This window comes from Chroicocephalus ridibundus, chromosome 9 (genome assembly GCF_963924245.1).
Source record: "Chroicocephalus ridibundus chromosome 9, bChrRid1.1, whole genome shotgun sequence".
NCBI classification, from domain to species: Eukaryota; Metazoa; Chordata; class Aves; order Charadriiformes; family Laridae; genus Chroicocephalus; species Chroicocephalus ridibundus.
In genome coordinates this window covers 22,795,642-22,817,189 of record NC_086292.1, presented here as the reverse complement: position 1 = coordinate 22,817,189, position 21,548 = coordinate 22,795,642, and the positions used below count along the sequence as shown (strand labels likewise).

At 47.8% G+C, this 21,548-nt stretch overlaps 1 protein-coding gene across 2 annotated transcripts in view; it reads left to right on the top strand.

The window, feature by feature from the left end:
- Positions 1 to 21,548, top strand: part of MED12 (mediator complex subunit 12) — a 39,091-nt gene that overhangs the window by 9,373 nt on the left and 8,170 nt on the right. For both annotated transcript variants that reach the window (XM_063345707.1, XM_063345708.1), the window contains exons 11-39: positions 767 to 898; positions 1,295 to 1,421; positions 2,078 to 2,307; positions 2,736 to 2,816; positions 3,766 to 3,939; positions 4,217 to 4,361; positions 5,297 to 5,415; positions 5,550 to 5,693; positions 6,489 to 6,652; positions 6,903 to 7,034; positions 9,244 to 9,471; positions 9,672 to 9,816; positions 10,110 to 10,230; positions 10,919 to 11,020; positions 11,745 to 11,858; positions 12,144 to 12,307; positions 15,262 to 15,441; positions 15,627 to 15,698; positions 15,998 to 16,158; positions 16,250 to 16,411; positions 16,497 to 16,608; positions 16,845 to 16,934; positions 17,363 to 17,472; positions 17,977 to 18,112; positions 18,385 to 18,546; positions 19,563 to 19,940; positions 20,274 to 20,424; positions 20,635 to 20,840; positions 21,316 to 21,396. In XM_063345707.1, coding sequence (XP_063201777.1) covers positions 767 to 898; positions 1,295 to 1,421; positions 2,078 to 2,307; positions 2,736 to 2,816; positions 3,766 to 3,939; positions 4,217 to 4,361; positions 5,297 to 5,415; positions 5,550 to 5,693; positions 6,489 to 6,652; positions 6,903 to 7,034; positions 9,244 to 9,471; positions 9,672 to 9,816; positions 10,110 to 10,230; positions 10,919 to 11,020; positions 11,745 to 11,858; positions 12,144 to 12,307; positions 15,262 to 15,441; positions 15,627 to 15,698; positions 15,998 to 16,158; positions 16,250 to 16,411; positions 16,497 to 16,608; positions 16,845 to 16,934; positions 17,363 to 17,472; positions 17,977 to 18,112; positions 18,385 to 18,546; positions 19,563 to 19,940; positions 20,274 to 20,424; positions 20,635 to 20,840; positions 21,316 to 21,396 — 4,323 coding nt within the window. The remainder of the gene's footprint in view (positions 1 to 766; positions 899 to 1,294; positions 1,422 to 2,077; positions 2,308 to 2,735; positions 2,817 to 3,765; positions 3,940 to 4,216; positions 4,362 to 5,296; positions 5,416 to 5,549; positions 5,694 to 6,488; positions 6,653 to 6,902; positions 7,035 to 9,243; positions 9,472 to 9,671; positions 9,817 to 10,109; positions 10,231 to 10,918; positions 11,021 to 11,744; positions 11,859 to 12,143; positions 12,308 to 15,261; positions 15,442 to 15,626; positions 15,699 to 15,997; positions 16,159 to 16,249; positions 16,412 to 16,496; positions 16,609 to 16,844; positions 16,935 to 17,362; positions 17,473 to 17,976; positions 18,113 to 18,384; positions 18,547 to 19,562; positions 19,941 to 20,273; positions 20,425 to 20,634; positions 20,841 to 21,315; positions 21,397 to 21,548) is intronic.

Here is a 21,548-nt window from a genome sequence, read left to right as displayed (position 1 = left end):
CTGTGCTGTATCTGCCGAGAGCTGACTAGGTAGTGGCCTTTGGCCAAGAGATGCAATCTCCATTGAAAAGGATTTCAGGCAGCCCTAAGTTGGGGAGGTACTAAAGTGAGAATGGGAGGGGTCTCTGCTCTAGAAAGTCCACGCTAACAAATACCTCTAAGCTTGAGAAATACACACAGCTAACTGAGGAGAGTCTCCTGATGGAAGACATCAGTCCAGATAGTAGATTGATGATAAAGACATGTTATCTCTCTGAGAGAAGTATATGCTAGCCTTGTCAAATTCTGGGGTGGCAGCAGCTTCCTGGCAGTCTGGGAGCTCACAGTTCAAGTTCCTCTTAGCCTGGGAGGTGACATATTTATGATGTGTAGGACCATAGTGCGAACTGTGTTCCTGGAAGTGAGCTGTGGATTTAGTAGTTTGGTAGTTTACATACTTTGTATAACGCTGTCGAGAAGCTGTGTTTCGCTCTGTGCTAAGATTAGCACTCCATAGGTGTACTGCTGGGAGAGAGATGACTTTCTGAAGCAAAGCCAGCATACAGATTTGTCAAGGCCTGTGGATCACCTCATATTGCAATGTAGAGACAAAGCGGGAGGGCTTTAGCTTGACATCTGTCCTCCGTGGTAGGAAGAGGGGAACGTAGCAGTCTTCAGGCTTTGTTCTACTAGAAGAAGACTTGCTGTTATATCCAACCAGAGGCCTCAGGACTGTTCTCCTCTTCTCTTCGGCTCGGGTTCTCACTGTAGTGCGTATGTCTCAACAGATCTCCCCAGATGACGACGCAGTGGTGGCCTTGCTGTGCGAGTGGGCTGTCAGCTATAAACGCTCTGGACGCCACAGGGCTATGGTTGTGGCCAAACTCCTGGAGAAGCGTCAGGCAGAGATAGAGGCTGAGGTAAGTCCTTTTTCCTGGAAGGCTAGCAGCACTAAAGGAGAGCAGAGGTTACCAAACTATGATTATCTTACACTGAAAGGCAAAGGCTGATCAGCGCAATACCTCTTGACACTGGTGCTGTTAATTATGGCATTTGCTCCCTCTAACCCAAAGTAGGTCATAAATGAGCCTGTGGGATGGTGTGTATCCCATTTCTTGGATGTGTTTGAAGACAGGTGATTGCACTGCGGAAGTACTGGCATACTTGGAGACTGTGAAGTAGTTTCCAGAAACCTGTGTGGTGGCTTTCCTATAAGTGCCAGATAGGAAAATCGGATTGAAGACTTCATTTTGGGGTTTACAGATAGTGAATTTCTCCTCTGTGACAGTGGTTGGTACTTTTTTCTGTTTCCACAGAGATGTGGGGACTCTGAAGTCGTGGATGAGAAGGGCTCCATCTCCTCGGGCTCTCTCTCAGCAGCCAGTGCTCCTGTCTTTCAGGATGTCCTTATGCAGTTCCTTGACACTCAAGCTCCTATGCTAAGTATGTAGTAAGAATTTGTGGTCCCCCTGGTTTCTAGCTTTCACTCTCCTGCAAACTTTGAATCTGTGTGCTGTTCTCTAGTGTGTAGGTCCTGGATGCACCTAAACACTCTCTCTCTGGCTTCCTTGCCATTCAGAGCATACCTTGGAGAGGGAGGGAAAGCAGCCTGGAGGGCCAGGTGACAGAAAGATAATGCAGAAGCACTTCTGTTAACAGAGTGTTGACCAAGAATAAATTACAATAGCCTAATCGGGGATTAATTCAGTCTGAGAACTAGAGGGGGGTTTCTAAATAGTAAGTGGTAAAGCTCTGAAATAGTTTCTCAGTGGAAGTAATGCAAGCAGATTAAGGGGGACAGGGTACAACTCTGTATGATGCAGCCAACTGTTTGTACACCCAGCAGTGGCACTTCCAGGCTAAAGTCCTTTGCCTCTGGTCTGTGTGACTAACTGGAGAGCTTTTGACTCGCGTAATTGCCACCTGTTGAATCTGGGCTTTCTGTTTTTAGTCCCTGCTGTAGTCTCAGAACTGCGTATCAGTCATTTGCTACGTTGAGATCTCTGGAAACACTTTCTCTAGCCATAGGTGAGGTGGCTGGTGTTGCTCAGAGTGCTGCAGAACTCTGGTAGCCCTGACTCTCTGTGCTGTCCTTGCAGCTGATCCTGGGAAGGAAAATGAGAAGGTGGAGTTTTTTAACCTGGTGCTGCTGTTCTGTGAGCTAATCCGACATGATGTCTTCTCTCACAACATCTATATGTGCACGCTCATCTCCCGGGGTGATCTCGCCATGGATTCTCATGGGCCTCGCCCACCCTCACCCTTCGATGACCCTGCTGAGGAGCATGACAGGAAAGAGACCGAGGGAAACAGTGGCATCAAGCTAGAGGTGAGAGCACAAGCACTGTGGCCCTCCTGTACATGTTCCCGTGTTGTGCTTGCCTGTTTTTGCCAGCTTGGCAGCCTCCTTGCTATTACCTGCTGGAGGAGGTACCAGTGACTCATGCTTCTCCTTCCCCCAGCCTATTTCCCTAGTATTTCAGTTTCAAAAGTAGAAGGCTGGAAAGGACCTGCAGAATGTAAAGGGGTAGACAGGAAAATCTTGCACTGCTCGGAGCAGAGCAGCGTATCATGAGGTGCCGCACGAGACCTGTACCGCGATATTTGCAGTGTATTAGGCTCCAACTTGCCAGGCACCGTGGGTGTGTTGTCATACTGCTATTACTGTCCAACATGGGCATTGAGTGCTGTAGTAAACAAATACCCTCTTGTTCCTTGGTGCATCATTGAGATGTAAAGCTCTCTGTCTCTTCCCAGGACACAGGTCTTTCTGAGCCCATGGACATCGACCACAACTCCAGCATGCTCTTTGATGACATGGAGAAGACAGACTTTTCGGTACGTTCCTGCGTTTTCTACCTGCTACTCAGTAAGTAGGTCGGTATGTTGTGGTGGGTCCAGGGACAGCACGTGCCTTACTTTTGTGCGAGTACTCCCTGTCCTGGTTTAAGGTAAAACAGAACCAATTTTCTTTTCAGTATTTTTTTCCCCTCTCTACTGTAGAGCCAGTGTGCTGGAATTGGGTGGGTTGCAAGGCAGCTGACACTGTAAAAAGGTCCATATAACCTGGTTACGCAGTTTGGAGTCTGTCAGAGTAGAGTGAGTCCCAGTCATTCCTGGGACCCCTTATGCTCTGGCCACTGCTAGCCCAGTGTTTGGGCATGGTAGGAAATGGGCTACTTGGAAGTGGGTGGGAAATGGATGACTGTGATACCACCAGGAGATTGGGAGTGACCAGTTAGTGTTGGCAGGGGTTTTCTTGATCACCTGGGAGAAGACACAGTTCTGCTGTCATTGTACTGTGTGGCCTTCAGTACTACTTCAGTTCTACGGTTCTTCATAATATTTGCAGGCATAGTTCATGGTTGCAGAATGCTTTGAAGCACTTAGTAATAAAAATAACTTGTGGTGGTTAAAAAATCCCTGAGTACCTACATTTCTGCAGCCATTTCTGGTCTTTCAAGGTATGTTAGGTGTGATGTACAGAACTATGTGGCTTTCCCAGGATCCTTGCTTGTTCCGTGGAGATGGTTGTTTCCAAAATCCTAAGTTGTGATTATTTATTTCGTATTGTTTTTAACTCATTACATGACATGGATCAGAAGCAGAAATGGGAATAGTGTCTTAGCTTGTTGCCTTGGTCATTGCCCCAAGAACTGGATGTTTCTCCAACGTGCCCTCTTCCTGCCCTTTTTTCGGCCTGAGCAGATGTACCTTCCTTCAGCAATCTTCACTGTTGCATGACCATGTTCCCTACCTAGCTTTTTTTGTTCTCATGTCTCCCTAGATGTTTTCTCCTCCAATGCATTGTGAATCTAAAGCCAGCCCTTCCCCTGAGAAACCAGATCCTGAAAAGGAAGCAAAGCCTCTGCTGAAGGATAAGTCTGTGGAAGGAATGCTAGCATCCCTGTATGACCAGCCTCGGCACATCCAGTATGCAACACACTTTCCTATTCCTCAGGTATGAGATCTGCTTATAACCGCTCCCCTGTTACTGCCTTGTGCTCTGTTCATGAGGCCGCTGTGTTTCCCTGTGGTACTGCTTTGGGTGGGTAAGGAACAGTCATGCTTTCCTGCGCTGCTGCAGGAGGTGGTCTACTTAAGATGTCTCCTTGCTTACTCTCATAGCAACTTCTGAGATGAAGCTTTCCTTTTCCTTTAAGAGATCCAGCTATGAAGGAAGATTAAAGCATTCAGCCTCATAGTTGCTAATGCAGTTGTCTCTTTTGGTTCCCTAGGAGGAGTCATGCAGTCATGAGTGTAACCAGCGGTTAGTAGTTCTTTTTGGGGTTGGAAAACAACGGGATGATGCTCGGCATACGATCAAGAAAATAACCAAAGACATTCTAAAAGTCTTAAACAGAAAGAGCACTGCAGAGACGGGTTAGTAGAGCTTAAGCCACTCCTTTCTGAAGTAGGAGCGTCTTTCCAGTTGGCTGGCTCCTTTGTCTGAAGTCTCACAGTGAAAGGATTTTATATAATCTACAGTGCCTGGTAAGCTGTACCAGTCACTGAGAGTCTGGAATGGTGCTCTGTTCCTGAGCATACTAACCAGCAAGTAAGGCAATTGATTGCCTCCTGACAAAATCTGTTTAATTGAACTTCTCTTCATAGGAGGATTAAGTCATATAAAGGTTCAGAGTGAGACCGTGACCAAAATTTTGGCTTTTCAATTTTATTTTCTTGCATTTAGATCTGTGCACGAGAAGCAAAGAGGACTTTGCCTATGCATGTTCGGCAAAGACCTTGATTAAATGTAGCATACCGTTATGCTTGGGGCACACGCTAAATGCATAGGATGTGTAATTTGGATAGCTGTGTCAAAATCAACAGAAAGCCTCTGACTTCCATCAGCTGAGAATCTGGCTACGACTTTTTTTCTCTCTTAGTCTGCTTCCTGAAAGGCAACTTGAAATGTGGGAGAAAGATGATTCTTTAAAAGATGGGGTGATCTGACAAAGAAGTTTTGAGGCTGAACATCTCCAATCCAGAACATCTGTTTTCCTCAGGGAATCAGTGTACCTCTAAATCGAGAGAGAAACTATTTTCTCCTTTCAAGGAGTATGTTCATTTGGGATAAACTAGATGTTAATCCTGGTGTTACTCTCAGGTTAGGAATTCCTTCCTCAGCAGTTTATTGTTTTGATTTCAAGATGATCCTTATCAGCATAAGGTCTGGGACTCAGGCTTTTTGGCTGTGCTGCATGGCAGGGGCTGGTCTTGCTGAGGGACCGGCAGGTGCTGATCGTTGATGTCTGGTCCTCCTCTGATGAGGAAGGTAGCCTAATACTATTTTCTGATCCTCCCAACTTTGGTAGGTGGAGAGGAAGGACAGAAGAGGAAAAAGAGCAAGCCAGAAGCATTCCCAACAGCTGAAGATATTTTTGCAAAGTTCCAGCACCTTTCTCACTTTGATCAGCACCAAGTCACATCTCAGGTATGTGAAACTTTGAAGACTGCCATCCTTCTTGGGCCCTGACTGAGAGCAGCTTCCTGGAGGGAGAGGGAGATGGGCCTGCTGAGGGACTTCTGCAAGGGGAGATAGTATTGTGTGTCGTCTTGCGCTTGCAGGTATCTCGCAATGTCTTGGAACAGATCACCAGCTTTGCCTTGGGAATGTCATACCACCTGCCTCTGGTACAGCACGTGCAGTTCATATTTGACTTGATGGAGTATTCACTCAATATCAGTGGTCTTATCGACTTTGCCATCCAGGTAAGTGCAGTGTGCTCAAATGCTTCCTGGGGAGGGCATCATCAGCCTGAAAGACAGCAGATCTGTGCTGTGATAGCTGCGCTGCTCCTGGAATCATTGGTGACCCTCTGACCTGTGTCATGGAGGTGGTCAGATTAGGTGGTCATGGCGGTGCTCCTGGGCTGCAGCTGTTAGGAGTAGGTTGTTTGTGGCAGGTAGTCTTACATGTTCTCTTCTGAGGATTATTCTTCCAAAGGCTTCAGGGTTGTCTCCAAAGGACTTGCATCGCATCTCTGTCCCTGGCTGCAGCAAGGCCTTGTTCTGAGTGAGAAGGGGTTCGTCTGTCTCTGGCAGCTCTTCCACCTCACCCCCCTGGAAGGATCCTTGGCACATGGCAGTGCAGGCTGCCTTCTGGATCCTGCTGAAATCCTGTTGCTGTTTCTGCAGCCTGTGCCAGGTGTCTCTTGAAGCCTTGCTATGGTTGCTGACAGAATTGAGGCTGTTAGCCTTAAAAAGAGAGCTGAGTGAGATTTATGCAGGACAGAATTGCCAAACAAGCTGCCTGCTGCTATCTGTGGCCATATCCCAATCACCCTCTGACATACAAGCACTGACAGCCCCTTTGTACTGCCCGAGTGAGACGTTGGGCCTAAGTATGGGGTGCCAACTGTTCCAGGGGTACATCTCTAGGCAGAAAGCGCCTGCCAGTCCCTTTCCTGGCAGGTCCTATAGGCTGTGGGTGTAGTGTGCCTGCTCCATTTCTGACCATACCTTACCCCTGTGGCTGTTGAAGGGTTTTTCTGTCATTGGGTACAGTTGCTGAATGAACTGAGCGTGGTGGAGGCAGAACTGCTGTTGAAATCCTCCGACCTTGTTGGCAGCTACACCACCAGCTTGTGCCTGTGCATCGTGGCTGTGCTGCGGCACTACCACTCCTGCCTTATATTGAACCAGGACCAGATGGCTCAGGTCTTCGAAGGGTAAGGAAATCTTCCCCTCACCATGTGGAAGGAAGTAGCCTATCTTCTGGGGTCTTGTAAGGGGCAGGGATATATCTATGTTCTTCCTAAAAGGTGGAAACTTTGTGCTTGAGGGTTCAGCTTATGGAATTTGCAGGGGACAGGATATGTTACCCAGTGAGCACTGTTGCTGTGAGCTCGGGAAGATATCTATGTTTTGAGGTTATTCCTTATTCCTTGTTGCTGCAGCATTTTTTTTGTCTCTACACAGCCTGTGTGGGGTGGTGAAACATGGCATGAACCGCTCAGATGGCTCCTCAGCAGAACGCTGTATCCTGGCCTATCTCTACGACCTGTATACCTCCTGCAGTCACCTCAAAAGTAAATTCGGGGAGCTCTTTAGGTGAGTCTGAGACAGGTGGGATGCAGTGGGTGCTGACCAGTATAGCACCTTTTCTTAAGCTTTGCTAGTGATCTTGTTTGATGGGACTGTCCCTGAGATCCTCTCAGTGGGGAACGGAAGTCTTGGGAGTAGTGCCTGTTTTACAGGCAGTAATGACCCTGTGTATAATCTTGACTCTTAGATCGTCACGTTGTTTTTGGTAAATTGCCTTCAGCACCTCTACGGGTCTGTTCTTACCCCACTCCTAGAGAACAGAAGTAGAGAGGCCTGTTCCTACCAATCTCTGATGACCGAGCAGTTCATCCTAATTGTTGTTCTCTGCTTGTGCTCAGCTCCCTAATAGTCCTTGGACTGCTTCTGAACCTGCTCTGCTTGGTTCTGGGTTTGTTCTTGTGCTGCTTTGCAGTTCTTATCCTTATTCTGCCCCTGTTGGCTCTTCAGGTTCTGCTCTGCTGATGTTGCCCCCAGGCTCTGCCCCGTGGGCTTACTTTCCTCTGTGGCCTTCTGCCCTTTGCAGTTCTTCTCTTGGGAACTGTGCCCCCACCACCTCCTTGTGGAGCTCCTCCCTTAGCGGCCCAGAGATGGAGTCCACAGATCTCCCTGGCTTTTTGCTTAGGTGATCCTGTGAAGGGGTAATTCTCCCGACAGCCCCATTTCCCAGTGCTTCACTCTGTCTTCTCTCACAGCTCCTGCTCCCTACAAGTGTTTCCAGTGCATAGGGATGTCTAGCCCTCAGCGTTACCCCTCGTTGAGGGTCTGTGAGAGTGGCGTGTGCCTTGGTGTCAGCTGCCTAAACTGGCTGCTGAGAGCCTTTGAAGTCTCTCTGTGGTCTGAATTGAGAACAAGAGGGAGTGCTGTGATCACAGGTGCCTTGGGGTTCCTTGAAGGAGCCATACGGAAATGGGAATCCTGATATTAGTCTCACTGAATTCCCAAAAGCTGTTCGGCAAGGGTTTAAAGTAATACACCACAGATAAAAGGGAATATCCTCTAGCAGGCAAACAATAGCTTAGAAATGGAGACAAGGAGTGGGAAGGAGTTTGTATTTTGAGGGTGATCCCTCCCTGGGGAGTCTTACAGGACTCTGCTAGCGCTTGTGCTGTTCTACGCATCACAAGTTGTATGAGTGGTCTCAGAACTTTTCATATAACTGTTATTCAGCATATAATAATAGAATTTGGCTGCAGATTGTTGTAGTAGGGCGCAGTGATGGTGACCAGGTGATAAAATGGCAGATGAAGTTTAGTGTTGTTAAACATAAAATGATGCACGTAGGACCGACCTTGTTCCCTTCCAAACTCTGTGTAGTGATGGATACCATCATCCATCTTGGATAAAGGATCTTTGAGTGTAACAGATACATAATTGAAAATGTCATCATAGTGTTCAGTAACAGTTCAAAAAGCAAATTAAATGTTAGGGATTGTTTTGGAAAGGAATGGAGAACAGACCAGAGAGCGTCGTTAGGCCACCATTTAAGTCCTGGTACAACCGTGCCTTGTGGGTTGGGGCAACAGACTCCAAAAAGCATGTGGAGTTAGGCCCAAAGGAGGGTGAGTGGATAGATGACCAGAGGTTTGGAATGACTTATTAGGAAGTGAATCTCCTCCCCACGGAAGAGAAAAACTGAATGTTCAATATGTCTATGATACAAGCACAAAAAGGAATTAATAGAAAATAACAAATAGTAGGTTCAGTACAAAAGAATGAACTTCGTAGTTCTTATAGTTAACATGGAGGTCATTCCATGTTGTGAGCGTCAAAAAAATCTGCTGGATTCAAAAAGTAGGTGGACAAATTTGCAGGAGTAAAGTCTATTGGGGAGAGCATTATCTTTAACTCTGAAAATCTGTGAGCCCTAAGTTGCAGCAGGATGGGGAAGGATGCTGGAACAGTATTGCCACGTACCTGCCTTGCTCTTAAACTCCTCTCTGGGCATCGACTGTTCCGACAGCTGGTGTTCCCCCCCAATCTGACCTGGACTAGCCATTCCCACGGGTCTTCGCTGAGCCCATGGGTAACTTCCAGGTGCTTCCACAACAAAGAATCGGCTTCACTCTTTTGGGAGAGTCTCTGTACACAGTGATCTTGAGTTTTCACCTGTTCTTGCCCAGGGAGGGCTTGTCTTGCACATGATTGCTTTCCTTATCAGAGTTCAGTGGAAGCTTAGTTTTTTGTTTTCCTAATCTCTCTTTCCTGTCCTGTTTAGTGACTTCTGCTCCAAGGTGAAGAACACAATCTACTGCAACGTTGAGCCTTCTGACTCCAACATGCTATGGGAACCGGAGTTCATGATTGACACTATTGAAAATCCATCTGCACATAACTTTACATACACCAACCTGGGCAAGAGCCTCAATGAAAATCCAGCCAACCGCTACAGTTTTGTCTGTAATGCACTTATGCACGTGTGTGTGGGACACCACGATCCAGACAGGTGAGAGGCAGAGCTTTCATGGTTCTACTGAGACAGTAATATCTTTAGGTGAGGATAAGAAAGCCAGTTGCCATTCCTTGGCTGTGTTGAGGTATGAGGAAGAAGGAGCAAAGGCTGGGGTCCCTTAGAGAATCAATGGCCTGATGCTGTGCGTGAGTAGCAAAGCTGACCCTCTGCTTTTGTCGTTATTTGTTTAACAGGGTGAACGACATTGCTATCCTGTGTGCTGAGCTAACTGGCTACTGCAAGTCTCTAAGCGCCGAGTGGCTGGGTGTGCTCAAAGCTTTGTGCTGTTCCTCCAATAATGGGACCTGTGGCTTCAATGATCTCCTCTGCAATGTTGATGCAAGTGCAAACATTCAAAAGGGGAAAAGGAATTGAAGCAGGAGTGGAGGGATCCTTTGGGAGAAGGCAGAAATGAACAAGGGATGGAGGCTTTGTCTTCTGAGGACAGGGGACAGGCTTTGAATGCCGGGGCTACCTTTTGGTGTTTGTTGCAGCCTGGGCTGTTCATGGACATTGACCTGGGGTTGTGGGCCCTTCTACCCCCTCCCAGCTCCTAGGCAAGCTGAGGAATTGCTGACAGAGGGAATGAGGCAGAGGCTGTTGTGATCACTGGCTGATCTCCTCTCTTCCAGGTCAGTGACTTATCTTTCCATGATTCCTTGGCTACCTTTGTTGCCATTCTCATTGCCCGGCAGTGCTTGCTGCTGGAGGACCTGATTCGCTGTGCTGCTATCCCCTCACTTCTCAATGCTGGTAAGTGCATCCCTGCAGAAAGCTGGGCTTAGTCTCAGTTCTGGCTCAAAGGCCTGTGCTTAATGGATACTTTATGAACCGCATAGTTGTGAAACACGCCTCCAATACTTCTGTTATAGTATGGTACTTAAGAATTGATTGTTTTGCTTCAGAGAGTTTCTGGCCTTGTGGTTTCTATCAAAAACTGGTTGTGCTGAGGCTTTTCAGTGTCTCGCTCTCTGGAGTTTGTATGCAAGCTGAAATAAGCACAGAGAGGTGTTACCAGCTACGCTGTCTGACCAGTGTACTCAGCTCTGAACTCCAGCAGTACACCACCTGCTGCTGATATGGTTCAGCTCAGCATTTTCTCTAGAGCAGCCAGCTGACCAGTTGGGCCTGCAGTGCCTGGGTCACTCTGCCGTTACTCTGCCACCAGTGTACCTAACTTTGCTCTGGGGATTGCAGCATCCAGACTCTGAAAGGGTGAAGTTGGGAAGATGGAGCGAGCAGAATGCAGTGCATGTCACTGAGGATGGATATGCTCACTTGCATGTTAATTACTGCACATGCACCATATTTGTAAATACAATAAGGCTGCTGCAGCTTCTCAACTGTCTGCTCCAGGGCAGTGCACTGTGAATAGCTTTTGGATTGAGAGTCAGCTGTCCCAGCACTTAAGAAATCTCAGTTGACTGTTTTCTTTACATAGCCTGCAGTGAACAGGACTCGGAACCAGGAGCACGTCTGACCTGCCGGATTTTACTCCATCTGTTTAAGACTCCGCAGCTGAACCCATGCCAGCAAGATGGCAGTAAGTGAATGACAGTAGAGCCTTTCTTTATTGTGAAAATACTGAGGCTCTTGCACCTCAAGAAAAGAGATACTGGACCCTATGATTAGAGATTATGACCTGTTTGCTTTGAATAAAGCAGGCAAAGCCTGATACACTGCTTTCTGCAGAGGACAAAGAACAATATCCTTCCATTTATGTCACTCCGTGGTAGCCAGGCATGTTGGGGAGGAGGCCCTTGGAGGCAGGAAAACCAGCCAGTAGAGGTGGCCGTGCCGTCACTAAGCCATTAAAATAATGATCACTACTTTTTTTTTTTTTATGTCTAAAGCTTTGTGTAGCCTCTTAACATGGTGCCAGAAGCTGCTATTTTACAGCGCTCCCTTTTTGGTCTGATGGTGGAAACAGCCCAGGAAGCTCTGTTCTTGGCTCCTCATCAGTATCCTGATAGCCTAGGTTTAGAGACGTAGAGGGTTAGACGGTAGTCTAGGGTAGGGTACTGTTGGAGCTTGGCGTTCATGACACAGGCACTGCTCCCCAGTTGGATTTCATGGTTCAGTTGTCACAGTGTGATTGGCGCTACACTTTGCAAAACTTAATTAAACAGAGCCCATGTTACGGTTGGGAAAAGCCTTGGGATTCTCTGAGCTGGATTCTGCGGTACTGGCTGGCATGTAATTCACGCAGCTCTGGAGCCTGCGCCTTTCTTGCTGGGTATTGCCCTTCCCCGTTGTCCTCTTTGCAGACAAACCCACGGTGGGAATCCGCTCTTCGTGTGACCGACACTTACTGGCAGCTTCCCAGAATCGTATTGTGGATGGAGCGGTCTTTGCAGTGCTGAAGGCTGTCTTTGTTCTGGGTGTGTACCTGTGTTAGCCTCGACCTGTAAGAATGTGTTTTTGGAGGGGTTGGGAGAAGGGCACTATATTGCATGTGTTGGCTGGACAGAAGGCCAGAGGAGGTCTGTTTTGGTTGGGTATGTGGCTTGTCTGAAGCTCTTTGGTTGAGCTGTGAACGTGCTTCATATCTCTTAGCTGCAGAGATCACTGATCACAGAGAGAGTTTACAAAAGCTCAGGGTGTTTTGTGGGTCAGGCTTTGGGTTTAGCATTGATGATTAAGTGACACATGTGCTTTTCTTGTAGGAGATGCAGAACTGAAGGGCTCTGGCTTTTCCCACCCTGGAGGTGTCGATGATCTCATGGATGATGAGCTGGGCACCAGGAAAGCTGGTGGTCGGGTGGTAACTGTAGAAACGGCTAGCTTGGATATTTATGCCAAGTATGTACTAAGGAGTATATGTCAACAGGTGAGTCTGTCCCATCTAGGTTTGTCCTTATCCCTTCTGCAGACAGATATATCCCAGGTGACTTTCTGCAGATTGGGTTTGGCAGGTAGTTCTTTGAAACATCAGTGAAGAACCTGCGATGGTTCTGCCACGTGATGGCGCTATGGATTGCTCGCCATTAGAAGAAAAGAAAAAAGAAAAAAAACAGAGCGGCAAACGGTTGACAAGAATTAGGTGTTGCAGTATGCAGGGACTGCACATCCCCTTTGCTTTGGCAGCAGCACAGGGCTCATGTCCAAGGAAGCGAGTTTGGGGAGTGGTTTGCTGAGATGTGTGCTGGAGGCAAAGAAGATAAGCATGAGAAAGACAGCTTGTTGAAGTGATAAATGGTGCCTTTCAGAACGCAGCTTAAGTGTTGCGTGCAGCTAGGCTGTTAATGTATCCCTGGGCTTTGCAGTGCCCTGTTTAGTTAATTAAAGGAACAACAACAAAAATCTTTTGCTTAGCCTAATCTGACAGCACCAGTATTTCTGTTCCTTTGTGGAAAATGAACATCTGAGGAGCTGAAACCTGGCTAATAAGGTGCTTGGTTGCAGAGTGGAGTTGCTGTAACTGCTACTGTATGAAAATGAGTGTTGAAGGGTGTCCTTAGCCTTAGTTGCAAATTTATTCTGTCAGCTGGAAAGATGCAGAGTTACAGTTTGAACCTGTATTCTTTCTGTATTGCTAATGTGTAGACACAACACATTAGTGCTATGTTGTCTTCATGCTTTGTGACGCTGCCGTTTGTTAGTTGGCTCACTATATAGCAATGTTACTGGGCTACCAAAGAAGAATTGGAGCCACCTATTTACAAGCATAAATTCAATGTACTTGGTGTTACTGAAACTTAACAGAAGTAGATATTCCCTTGCTGGTCCCAGTCTACGTAGAAAGGACTAACGGTAGAAAGTGTGTGTGTGTGTACAGGAGGGAGTAGGAGGGTCAGGTATCACTGCTTATACCAATTGTTGGCAGCACTGGTTATGTAGGAGTGAGCATTCAGTAGACCCTAGTGAGTACCACCAAATTGGGCCAGAGCTTCTGCAGGGTTCCTGCAGCTGTGAAGGGCTGGTAAAATTATGTGTTTAATGTTAACACCTCCAATGTGAGTGGTGGGTGCTGCAGAACTTGCACTATCAATTATAAAATGTCTGTAGAATGCCTTGAGCCTGTAAGTTGTGATTTCTCAAACTCAGAAGATGTTGCATCTTGTATTCAGGTGTACATTATATAATAGACTTCATCATGACGGGGTGGGGAAAAGGAGCGGATTATTTAAGTTAAAGCTTTCTTAGGTGGCAATGATTATGACATAGTTGCTGGTCTGCCCTTTAGCCTGTTTAAAGTAATAAAAGTAATTGTGACTGGCCTTTTGAAAAGGTTAATTTTTAAGAGCTGTGATAAGCCACAGTGGGAACAAAGAGGGAGGCTTGAGTCAAGGGTGCTAACCTGAATCTGATGATTGGGATGGTGGAGTTGTCCGTAGTTCTTGGAAAATGTGTTCTTAGTGCTCTCTTGTGAAGAGGCAGATGAGGGGCTCTGCTTCAGTAATACGGAGCCTGTGGCAGTGGCTGTTTTGTAAGGAAATGTTGCAGAGAGAGAGACTAGAAGTCTCTCAAGGTTGAAGATTGTAGTTGACTTCATACATATTTGTGAGATTATACCAATAAAGCGGATCAGAGATGTATCTGAATTCTTGTAGGAAGCTGAGCAAGTGACAAAAAGTGTCTTCCCAAGGATAGGCATGTTGTGTACCTAAGGAAGAGAAGCTTCAAGAGATTACGATGTAGCAACACTGAAGGGGAGAAATGCAGTAGGCATGGGAGATATCACCAGATCACGTGTATTGTCAAAGTAGAAACTTCATCTGGGATGAAGTTGAAGATCTAGGCTGTGGTTTCACCAGGATTTCAAACCAGAGGTCTGGCCTTTCTGATCTTTATGCTCTACTTAGTGCTTAGATGTGGTCTGCTGCTGAGAGGAACTGTTCCCAGCCCCTGTGCTTTGTGAACTGGATCCTCCCCTCTTTTCTGGTTGTCATTTCTCAGTGGAAGAATTCTCTGATCAGACTTGCTCTGCAGCTACAGAAGTGCTTATATAGCAGTCCTCTGTAGATTTTAATTTCATGAATTTGCCTAATTAATTCTTGATATGAAAAAATCTTGCAGTAATGAATTCTACAAGTTAACTGTAAATTGTGTGAAGAAGGACCTACCTCATGTTTGTTTTGGAAACTGCTACCTTTATTATTATCACGCATTTAGGCACCACCACCTGAAACTGTGAGGTTGGCAGTGGTAGTTTTCTGTCTCCCTTCTCCTCATGATTTGTGACTTTATAAATGGCTCGCGTGCAGTCAGTTGTTTCCCCTTCCAGGCTTTGAGAAGTAAAGTAATTGTTTTTTTACTAAGGATGGCAGTGTATTTTCCATCCCTATTTGAGAATTAAGGGGTGTGCTTTTCCTTAAGACGTGTTCTAGTTTTTAGTCTTAGCTGCAGCCCTGAGTTATTTAATTTAGGACAGCTCTAGGGCTTTGTTGTGCAGGAAATAGACCAAATAATTTTAAGTGATCCCTTCTGATCTTTTGAGCCCAAGCGGCATCGTTCATGGAGCCTGAGCATGGCAGTGACTGTGTACTATTAAATCATACCAATATTTTATCAAAAGAAACAGTAGCTACTGTGTTTCACCACTGCTGACTTGTCAAAGTTGAGGTTTCCTCTGTTGTGATTGCTGTGCTGTGCTTGATGCCTGCTGAATCAGGATAGTACAGTTCATGAAGAGAAACAATTATCAGCCATAACTGTATATGAATAAGGTGGGGGATTTTTGAGTTTGATGTGTTCCCTGCGTCTCTCTGAGATTAAAAGCAGGGGCACTAGTTTAGAATCGGACATCAGTTTGGCTGTGCTGACTCTGCCTTTGTCTTGCAGGAGTGGGTAGGTGAACGATGTCTGAAGTCCCTCTGTGAAGACAGCAATGACTTGCAGGATCCTGTCCTGAGCAGCACACAAGCCCAGAGGCTGATGCAGCTGATTTGTTATCCACATCGGCTGCTGGACAATGAGGAAGGAGAAAATCCTCAGCGGCAGAGGATTAAACGCATCTTACAGGTGCAGGCTCCTGACAGAATCTAAGAGCATCCTAGTAATTGCTTAATGAAGCGTTAGAGCGGGGCTGTCCAAAATACAGCCCTCTGAGGGGTTTGATACTCATTCTCATGGCAGCTGAGGGTGTGGGTCGATGTAGTTTGAACTGAGATAAGGACTCGTATGAAGTATGTGTGCATGTGTTGCAGAATCTGGACCAGTGGACCATGAGGCAGTCCTCGCTGGAGCTACAGCTCATGATTAAGCAGACAGCAAACAATGTGAGTTTCTGCTCAGAGGGACTGTACAGGGATGTTTGTTGCCGGTGTTGAAGTGGCTGCTTGTGAGGTGGTGGGGAGGTGGCCTGGCAGAAGTTGGACTATGGAGAGAGTAAATAAGCAGGGTGTCAGGCCTGTGAAAGCCGTGCACCAGAAGGATGTGATGAGTCTGAGGCCCAAAGAGCAGCAGCCGTGAGGAAGTTGGCAAACTGGGTTTGTACTGAGTTGTGTTGAAATGTATGAGCCCTGACGGTGGGTGCTCTCAGAGAAGAACTTGGCTGTCTTTTCTTCCCTATCTCCAGGAGATGAATTCCTTGTTAGAAAATATAGCCAAGGCCACCATTGAGGTGTTCCAGCAGTCAGCAGAGACCAGCTCTGCTAGCTCTGCTGGCAATGGAGTCAACAATATCAGTAGCTCGGCAAGTGCTGCACCTGCCAGCAACAAATCCAAACCCATCCTCAGGTAGGTGTAGTCCCAGCATGCAGCTGCCTTGTAGATGAATCTGAATCATAGGTTGGATTGCAAACTGCTTTTCTGCCCTGTGTTGTCTTAGCTCCCTGGAGAGATCAGGAGTGTGGCTGGTGGCCCCTCTGATTGCCAAGCTTCCAACATCAGTGCAGGGCCATGTGCTGAAAGCTGCTGGAGAAGAACTGGAGAAAGGACAACATCTGGGGTCATCGTCCCGCAAAGAACGGGACCGCCAGAAGCAGAAGAGGTTAGTCCTGGGGAAAAGGCAGGCAATGCTTGCTGTGCTGATCCTCCAGCCTGGCAGTATAGCTCCATCTTCGTTCTCTCTGCAGCATGTCCCTCCTGAGCCAGCAGCCATTTCTGTCACTGGTGTTAACGTGCCTGAAAGGACAGGATGAGCAGCGGGAGGGCCTCCTTACCTCTCTGTACAGTCAGGTCCAGCAGGTAGGTCTCTTGCTTCTCCCCTCACTTTCCTCAAGGGCTTGTTCCACCAGTAGGCAGGCTATTGGGCATGTCATCTGTCTGATTATATGCTCAATAAGGCAAAGATCTTACCATGGTTGGGATAGGGTGCTTGAGCTGACCGTGTCTGAATCGGTGGATAATAGGCAGTACAAGCTGCTCTCGATAAGCTTCAGTGGATAGCTTGTGAGGTCTGTCCTCTCTTCTAAATTTCTTAGATCGTTACTAATTGGCGGGAAGATCAGTACCAAGATGACTGCAAAGCCAAGCAGCTGATGCATGAGGCCCTGAAACTACGGCTGAATTTGGTGAGCAGTTGGAGAAAAACCGCTTAACCATATGGGGTGAAGAGTTATCTGCTGTTTTTCCTTTTTTTTGAACACACACACAAACACACTGGAGGGGCTATTTGTGTCCTGAGGCAAGGAAGTAGGAGAGGCACTTGTGCTGCTTCTAGGTCTTGAGCCCTGAGTGGGACAGGGTGCATGGAAAAACTCCCTTGCTCTGTTTCACCAGGATGAAATCCACCGCCTTGGTCTCCGTTTTGGAGATGTGCCTTCCCATTTCAATGCTTTTGCAGTCCCCAGCACTACAACTTGCATCTGAGGTTTGTCCTGCTGACTGCAGTCTCCTGCAGCTCTCAGTAGGAGTTGCTCTGGTTTAGGCTTCTTTCTCACATCTAAATCTTAGTGTTTCTTCATGGTGTCCTTGTGAATAAACTACTTTTCTCTGCCAGGTGGGGGGAATGTTTGACACAGTGCAACGCAGTACACAGCAGACAACTGAATGGGCTGTCCTTCTCCTGGACATCATCAGCAGCGGCACCGTGGACATGCAGTCAAACAAGTAACTTTGTGGCACGCTTCCCAAGGGAGGCAGTCGTTAGCATGGCCCCTCTTCTCATGTGAGCTAGCTGTCTCTCTAGACAATCTGTCAGAAATACTGTGACAGTCAAAAGAGACTTCGGAGTAATAGCAGGGTACAACCTAGCAAGAGCAACCTACAATCCTAGTATTCAAGTGCACTCTGACACATCCAGAGCAAATTTGGCTTTCAAGATGCAGAGAGATAAGCAGGGGAGAGCTGAGTCCGGACCTGCTTTTTGGAGAAGTTGAATGGATAGACAGGAGGCCAGTCTTAATCTGTGATACTGCACTTGACTCAAGTGTGAACACCCTGTGGTGTATAAGCAAAAGAAGGATTAGTGTGGGAGGTTAGTCTGAAGAGCGCTTGGCGCTTCTGACTGTAGGCAGTATTCTCGGCAATCTAATAATGTTTGGTGTTGCTATGATGGCAGAGGCTTTATATCTGCTTTTCAGGTGACTTTGACCTTTCTGCTTTGACCAACAGTGAGCTCTTCACCACCGTGTTGGACATGCTGAGTGTTCTCATCAACGGCACCCTGGCTGCTGATATGTCCAGCATTTCTCAGGGCAGCATGGAGGAGAACAAGCGGGCATACATGAATCTTGTCAAGAAACTCAGGGTGAGGGACGCTAGGCCTGGTATGGAGAGCGGTGTGTGCTGTGTCGTGGTTGTCCAGCTATGCAGATTTACCTGTGTATCACGAATGGTGCTTGTCCTGTTGCTGCTGTTTAGATGAAGCAGTGAGGTTGTTCCCAATGGCTCTGTAGGGCTGAAGCATGCAAAAGTGACAGGTAGTGCAGGGATGGATGTTGACACCAGAAGAGGCAAGGATGGGCTTTGGATGATTTTTCCTGAGCGATTCTTTAAGTCTTCTCGATTCTCCTGGTGCAGAAAGAGCTGGGGGACCGGCAATCTGACAGCCTGGAGAAGGTGCGACAGCTACTGCCACTTCCCAAGCAGACCCGAGATGTCATCACCTGTGAACCTCAGGGATCCCTTATTGACACCAAAGGCAATAAAATAGCTGGATTTGACTCCATCTTCAAGAAGGAGGTAAGTGAAGCTTTGTAGTCTGTATCACACAGCTCCTGAGTGCAGGTGTCACCTTGTCCTCTGATGCCTTGAGTCTACACAGCTTGGGAGGCATCTATATGCAGTGCCTTGTAGCCTGCTGAGCTTGAAGTGACTGGCTGCATGCAGACAAGCTGGCACATAACCACGTCCAGAAAGGGCAAAGCTGTGTGTTAATGTCTGGCGATACAGGGACAGGGAACTACTGGAGCGAGTCCAGCGTAGGGCAACCAAGATGATTATGGGACTGGAGCACCTCCCTTATGAGGAAAGGCTGAAAGAGCTGGGACTCTTTAGCCTGGAGAAGAGAAGGTTGAGGGGGGACCTGATTAATGTTTACAAGTATCTAAAGGGTGGGTTTAAGGAGGACGGAGCCAGGCTCTTTTCAGTGGTTCCCAGTGACAGGACAAGGGGCAATGGGCACAAGCTAGAACATAGAAAGTTCCGTTCAAATACACGGAAAAACTTCTTTACAGTGAGGGTGACAGAGCACTGGAACAGGCTGCCCAGGGAGGTTGTGGAGTCCCCTTCTCTGGAGATTTTCAAGACCCGCCTGGATGCAGCCCTGAGGGATGTGCTTTAGGCAATCCTGCTCTAGCAGGGGAGTTGGACTAGATGATCTCTAGAGGTCCCTTCCAACTCTGAAGATTCCGTGATTCCGCGATACATGCTGCTATGGCCTGAGAAGTTATTTAAACTTTGGTTTTGTACATGGCTATATAAAGTATAAAGAGAACCCATAATCCCTGTCACGTGAGTTACTGGGCAGTGCCAATGTGCAGAAGACTGGCAGAGATGGGATGAAGGAGACTGGCAGGTTGTTGATGAAGGCCTTTAGAAAGGACCGCTTTGCCATGTGGAAGAGCAGGGACCGCTAGTAAGGCTCAGGCTGTTTTCTGGAACATGTAGAACAGAGCCTGAAGAAAGCATAGAGTTTCCTGTGCCCTCGTAGGAGAAACAACAGGGACTTGGAGGTTCTTATCTCTTTTGTTTTAAAGGGTTTGCAAGTCTCTACAAAGCAGAAGATTTCCCCTTGGGATCTGTTTGAGGGCTTAAAGCACTCAGCCCCTCTCTCCTGGGGATGGTTTGGGACAGTCCGGGTGGATCGCAAGGTGTCTAGGTTTGAGGAGCAGCAGAGGCTTCTTCTGTACCACACACACTTGAAACCCAAGCCCCGCAGTTACTACCTGGAGCCATTGCCGCTGCCCCCTGAAGAGGAAGAGCCTCCTACACCCGTGGCTTTAGAGCCAGAGAAGAAAGCTGCTGAACCAGCTAAGGCTGATAAAACGAGCTCAAATCCTGCCACCTCTACTGAAGAACGCAAGAAGAAACAGAGCAAAACCAAGAAACGCAACCAGTCTGCCAGCAAAACTGAGGTAATTGACTACCCAACAGCTATGGATCTCCTGTATCCACCCTTCGTGGTCACAGAGCACTCCCTTGAGTCTTCCTGAGGAGCCAGAGTGGTGTAATGGGTGAAGACAGGATGTGTTTCTTCTCAGCTGGGAGTGCTGGAGCTTTATCCTGCTCTCTCTAGCCTGGGGCAGGGCAAATATTTTCTTAATCCCTGATGAGAGGGAAGGGGGCTGCCCAGCTCAGGTAGCATCCCAGGCATCCTCCTGTGGACTTTGCAACCCTTTCATACTTTTCATCTGTTCATGAATTCCCAGTGCACGTTGATCTTTCTTACTTCTCCTTTCTCCTTGCAGGATTTTGTGTTGGGCCCTAGCCGGGGGGTTTCATATGGAGTTGGTATGCCTACAGATCTCTTGCATCACCAGTCAGGAAGCACTATGTCGAGGCTGGCATATGGGCAATCACCAGTGGGTCTCTATGCCCAGAATCAGCCTCTTCCAGCAGGTAGGTGCACAGGAGAGGTGACTGTATTGCAGTTGCACCTTTTTGGGGAACCTCTTGTAAGAACCCCTTCTGTGAGATGGTCCTGCACAGTTCCTTACACTTTACCATTTTTGCCTGTCACGTCTAGATACAGTGATGAACAGTCATTCTGGAGCTACAAGGCTCAGCAATAGCGTGTGACTAGTCAACCTGTTTCTCTTCCTCTTGCAGGTGGCCCTCGCCTGGATACATCCTACAGACCCGTACGCATGCCACTGGGGAAACTTGTTCAGAGTCGTCCTCCCTATAGTGGTGTGTTGCCTCCAGGGATGGGGAGCATGATGGGCATTGACCCCTCCTACAAGCCGGCGGTGTACAGACAGCAGCCTCCAGTGTCCCAGGGCCAGATACTGAGGCAGCAGCTTCAAGCAAAGTTGGTAAGTCAGAGCTGTGCTCTTGCTGTTGCTGGACCCCACGGTACAGCAAGCCCAAGCTGTTTGCTGGGGCTGTCCCTTCTAGCCAGAACTCTCCAACCCTCTCTCTGTTTCTGCCCCAGAAAGACCTCATCTCCTGTTCCTATTCCTCTGGTGCGGCACTGGGTTTGCCACCTGCTTTGTGCGCCCACGTCACTAACAGTTGGTGGAGGCTGTCAGTGAGGTGCACTGGGGCATCGGTGGCAGTTGGGCTGTGAGAGGGGGACGTCCTGGCTGTGGGCTGGTAGGGCTGTTAGTGGCCTATTTGTCCCAAGCCAGGGTGAGGCAGAAGTCATTAGCAGATGCATGCCGTGCAGCAGCCTCGTAGGTTTAGCAGTGAAACTACTTGTCTGTTTTGGTGGGAGCTGCAGAGAGAAGAGAGCAGCAGTGTCCGGCCTTTTGGAGATGCTGAAAAAAGTGTTTCTCTGTTGCCTTCCAGCAGGGCCAAGGCATAATGGGACAGCAGCCCGTGCGCCAGATGGCTCCAACCCCATCTTATGGAGCACTGCAGCCCTCCCAGGTAAGTGGCAGTGACCTCAAGTAAGACTGGAATCTGGCTCCAGCAGAGTGCAGCGTCTTTGTTTCCGCTGCTAAATCCTGAAACATCTTGACTCCTCTCACTCCTCGTTTACTGGGCAGCATGAATCTGAATCCCAGAGATGAGCAGCCTTG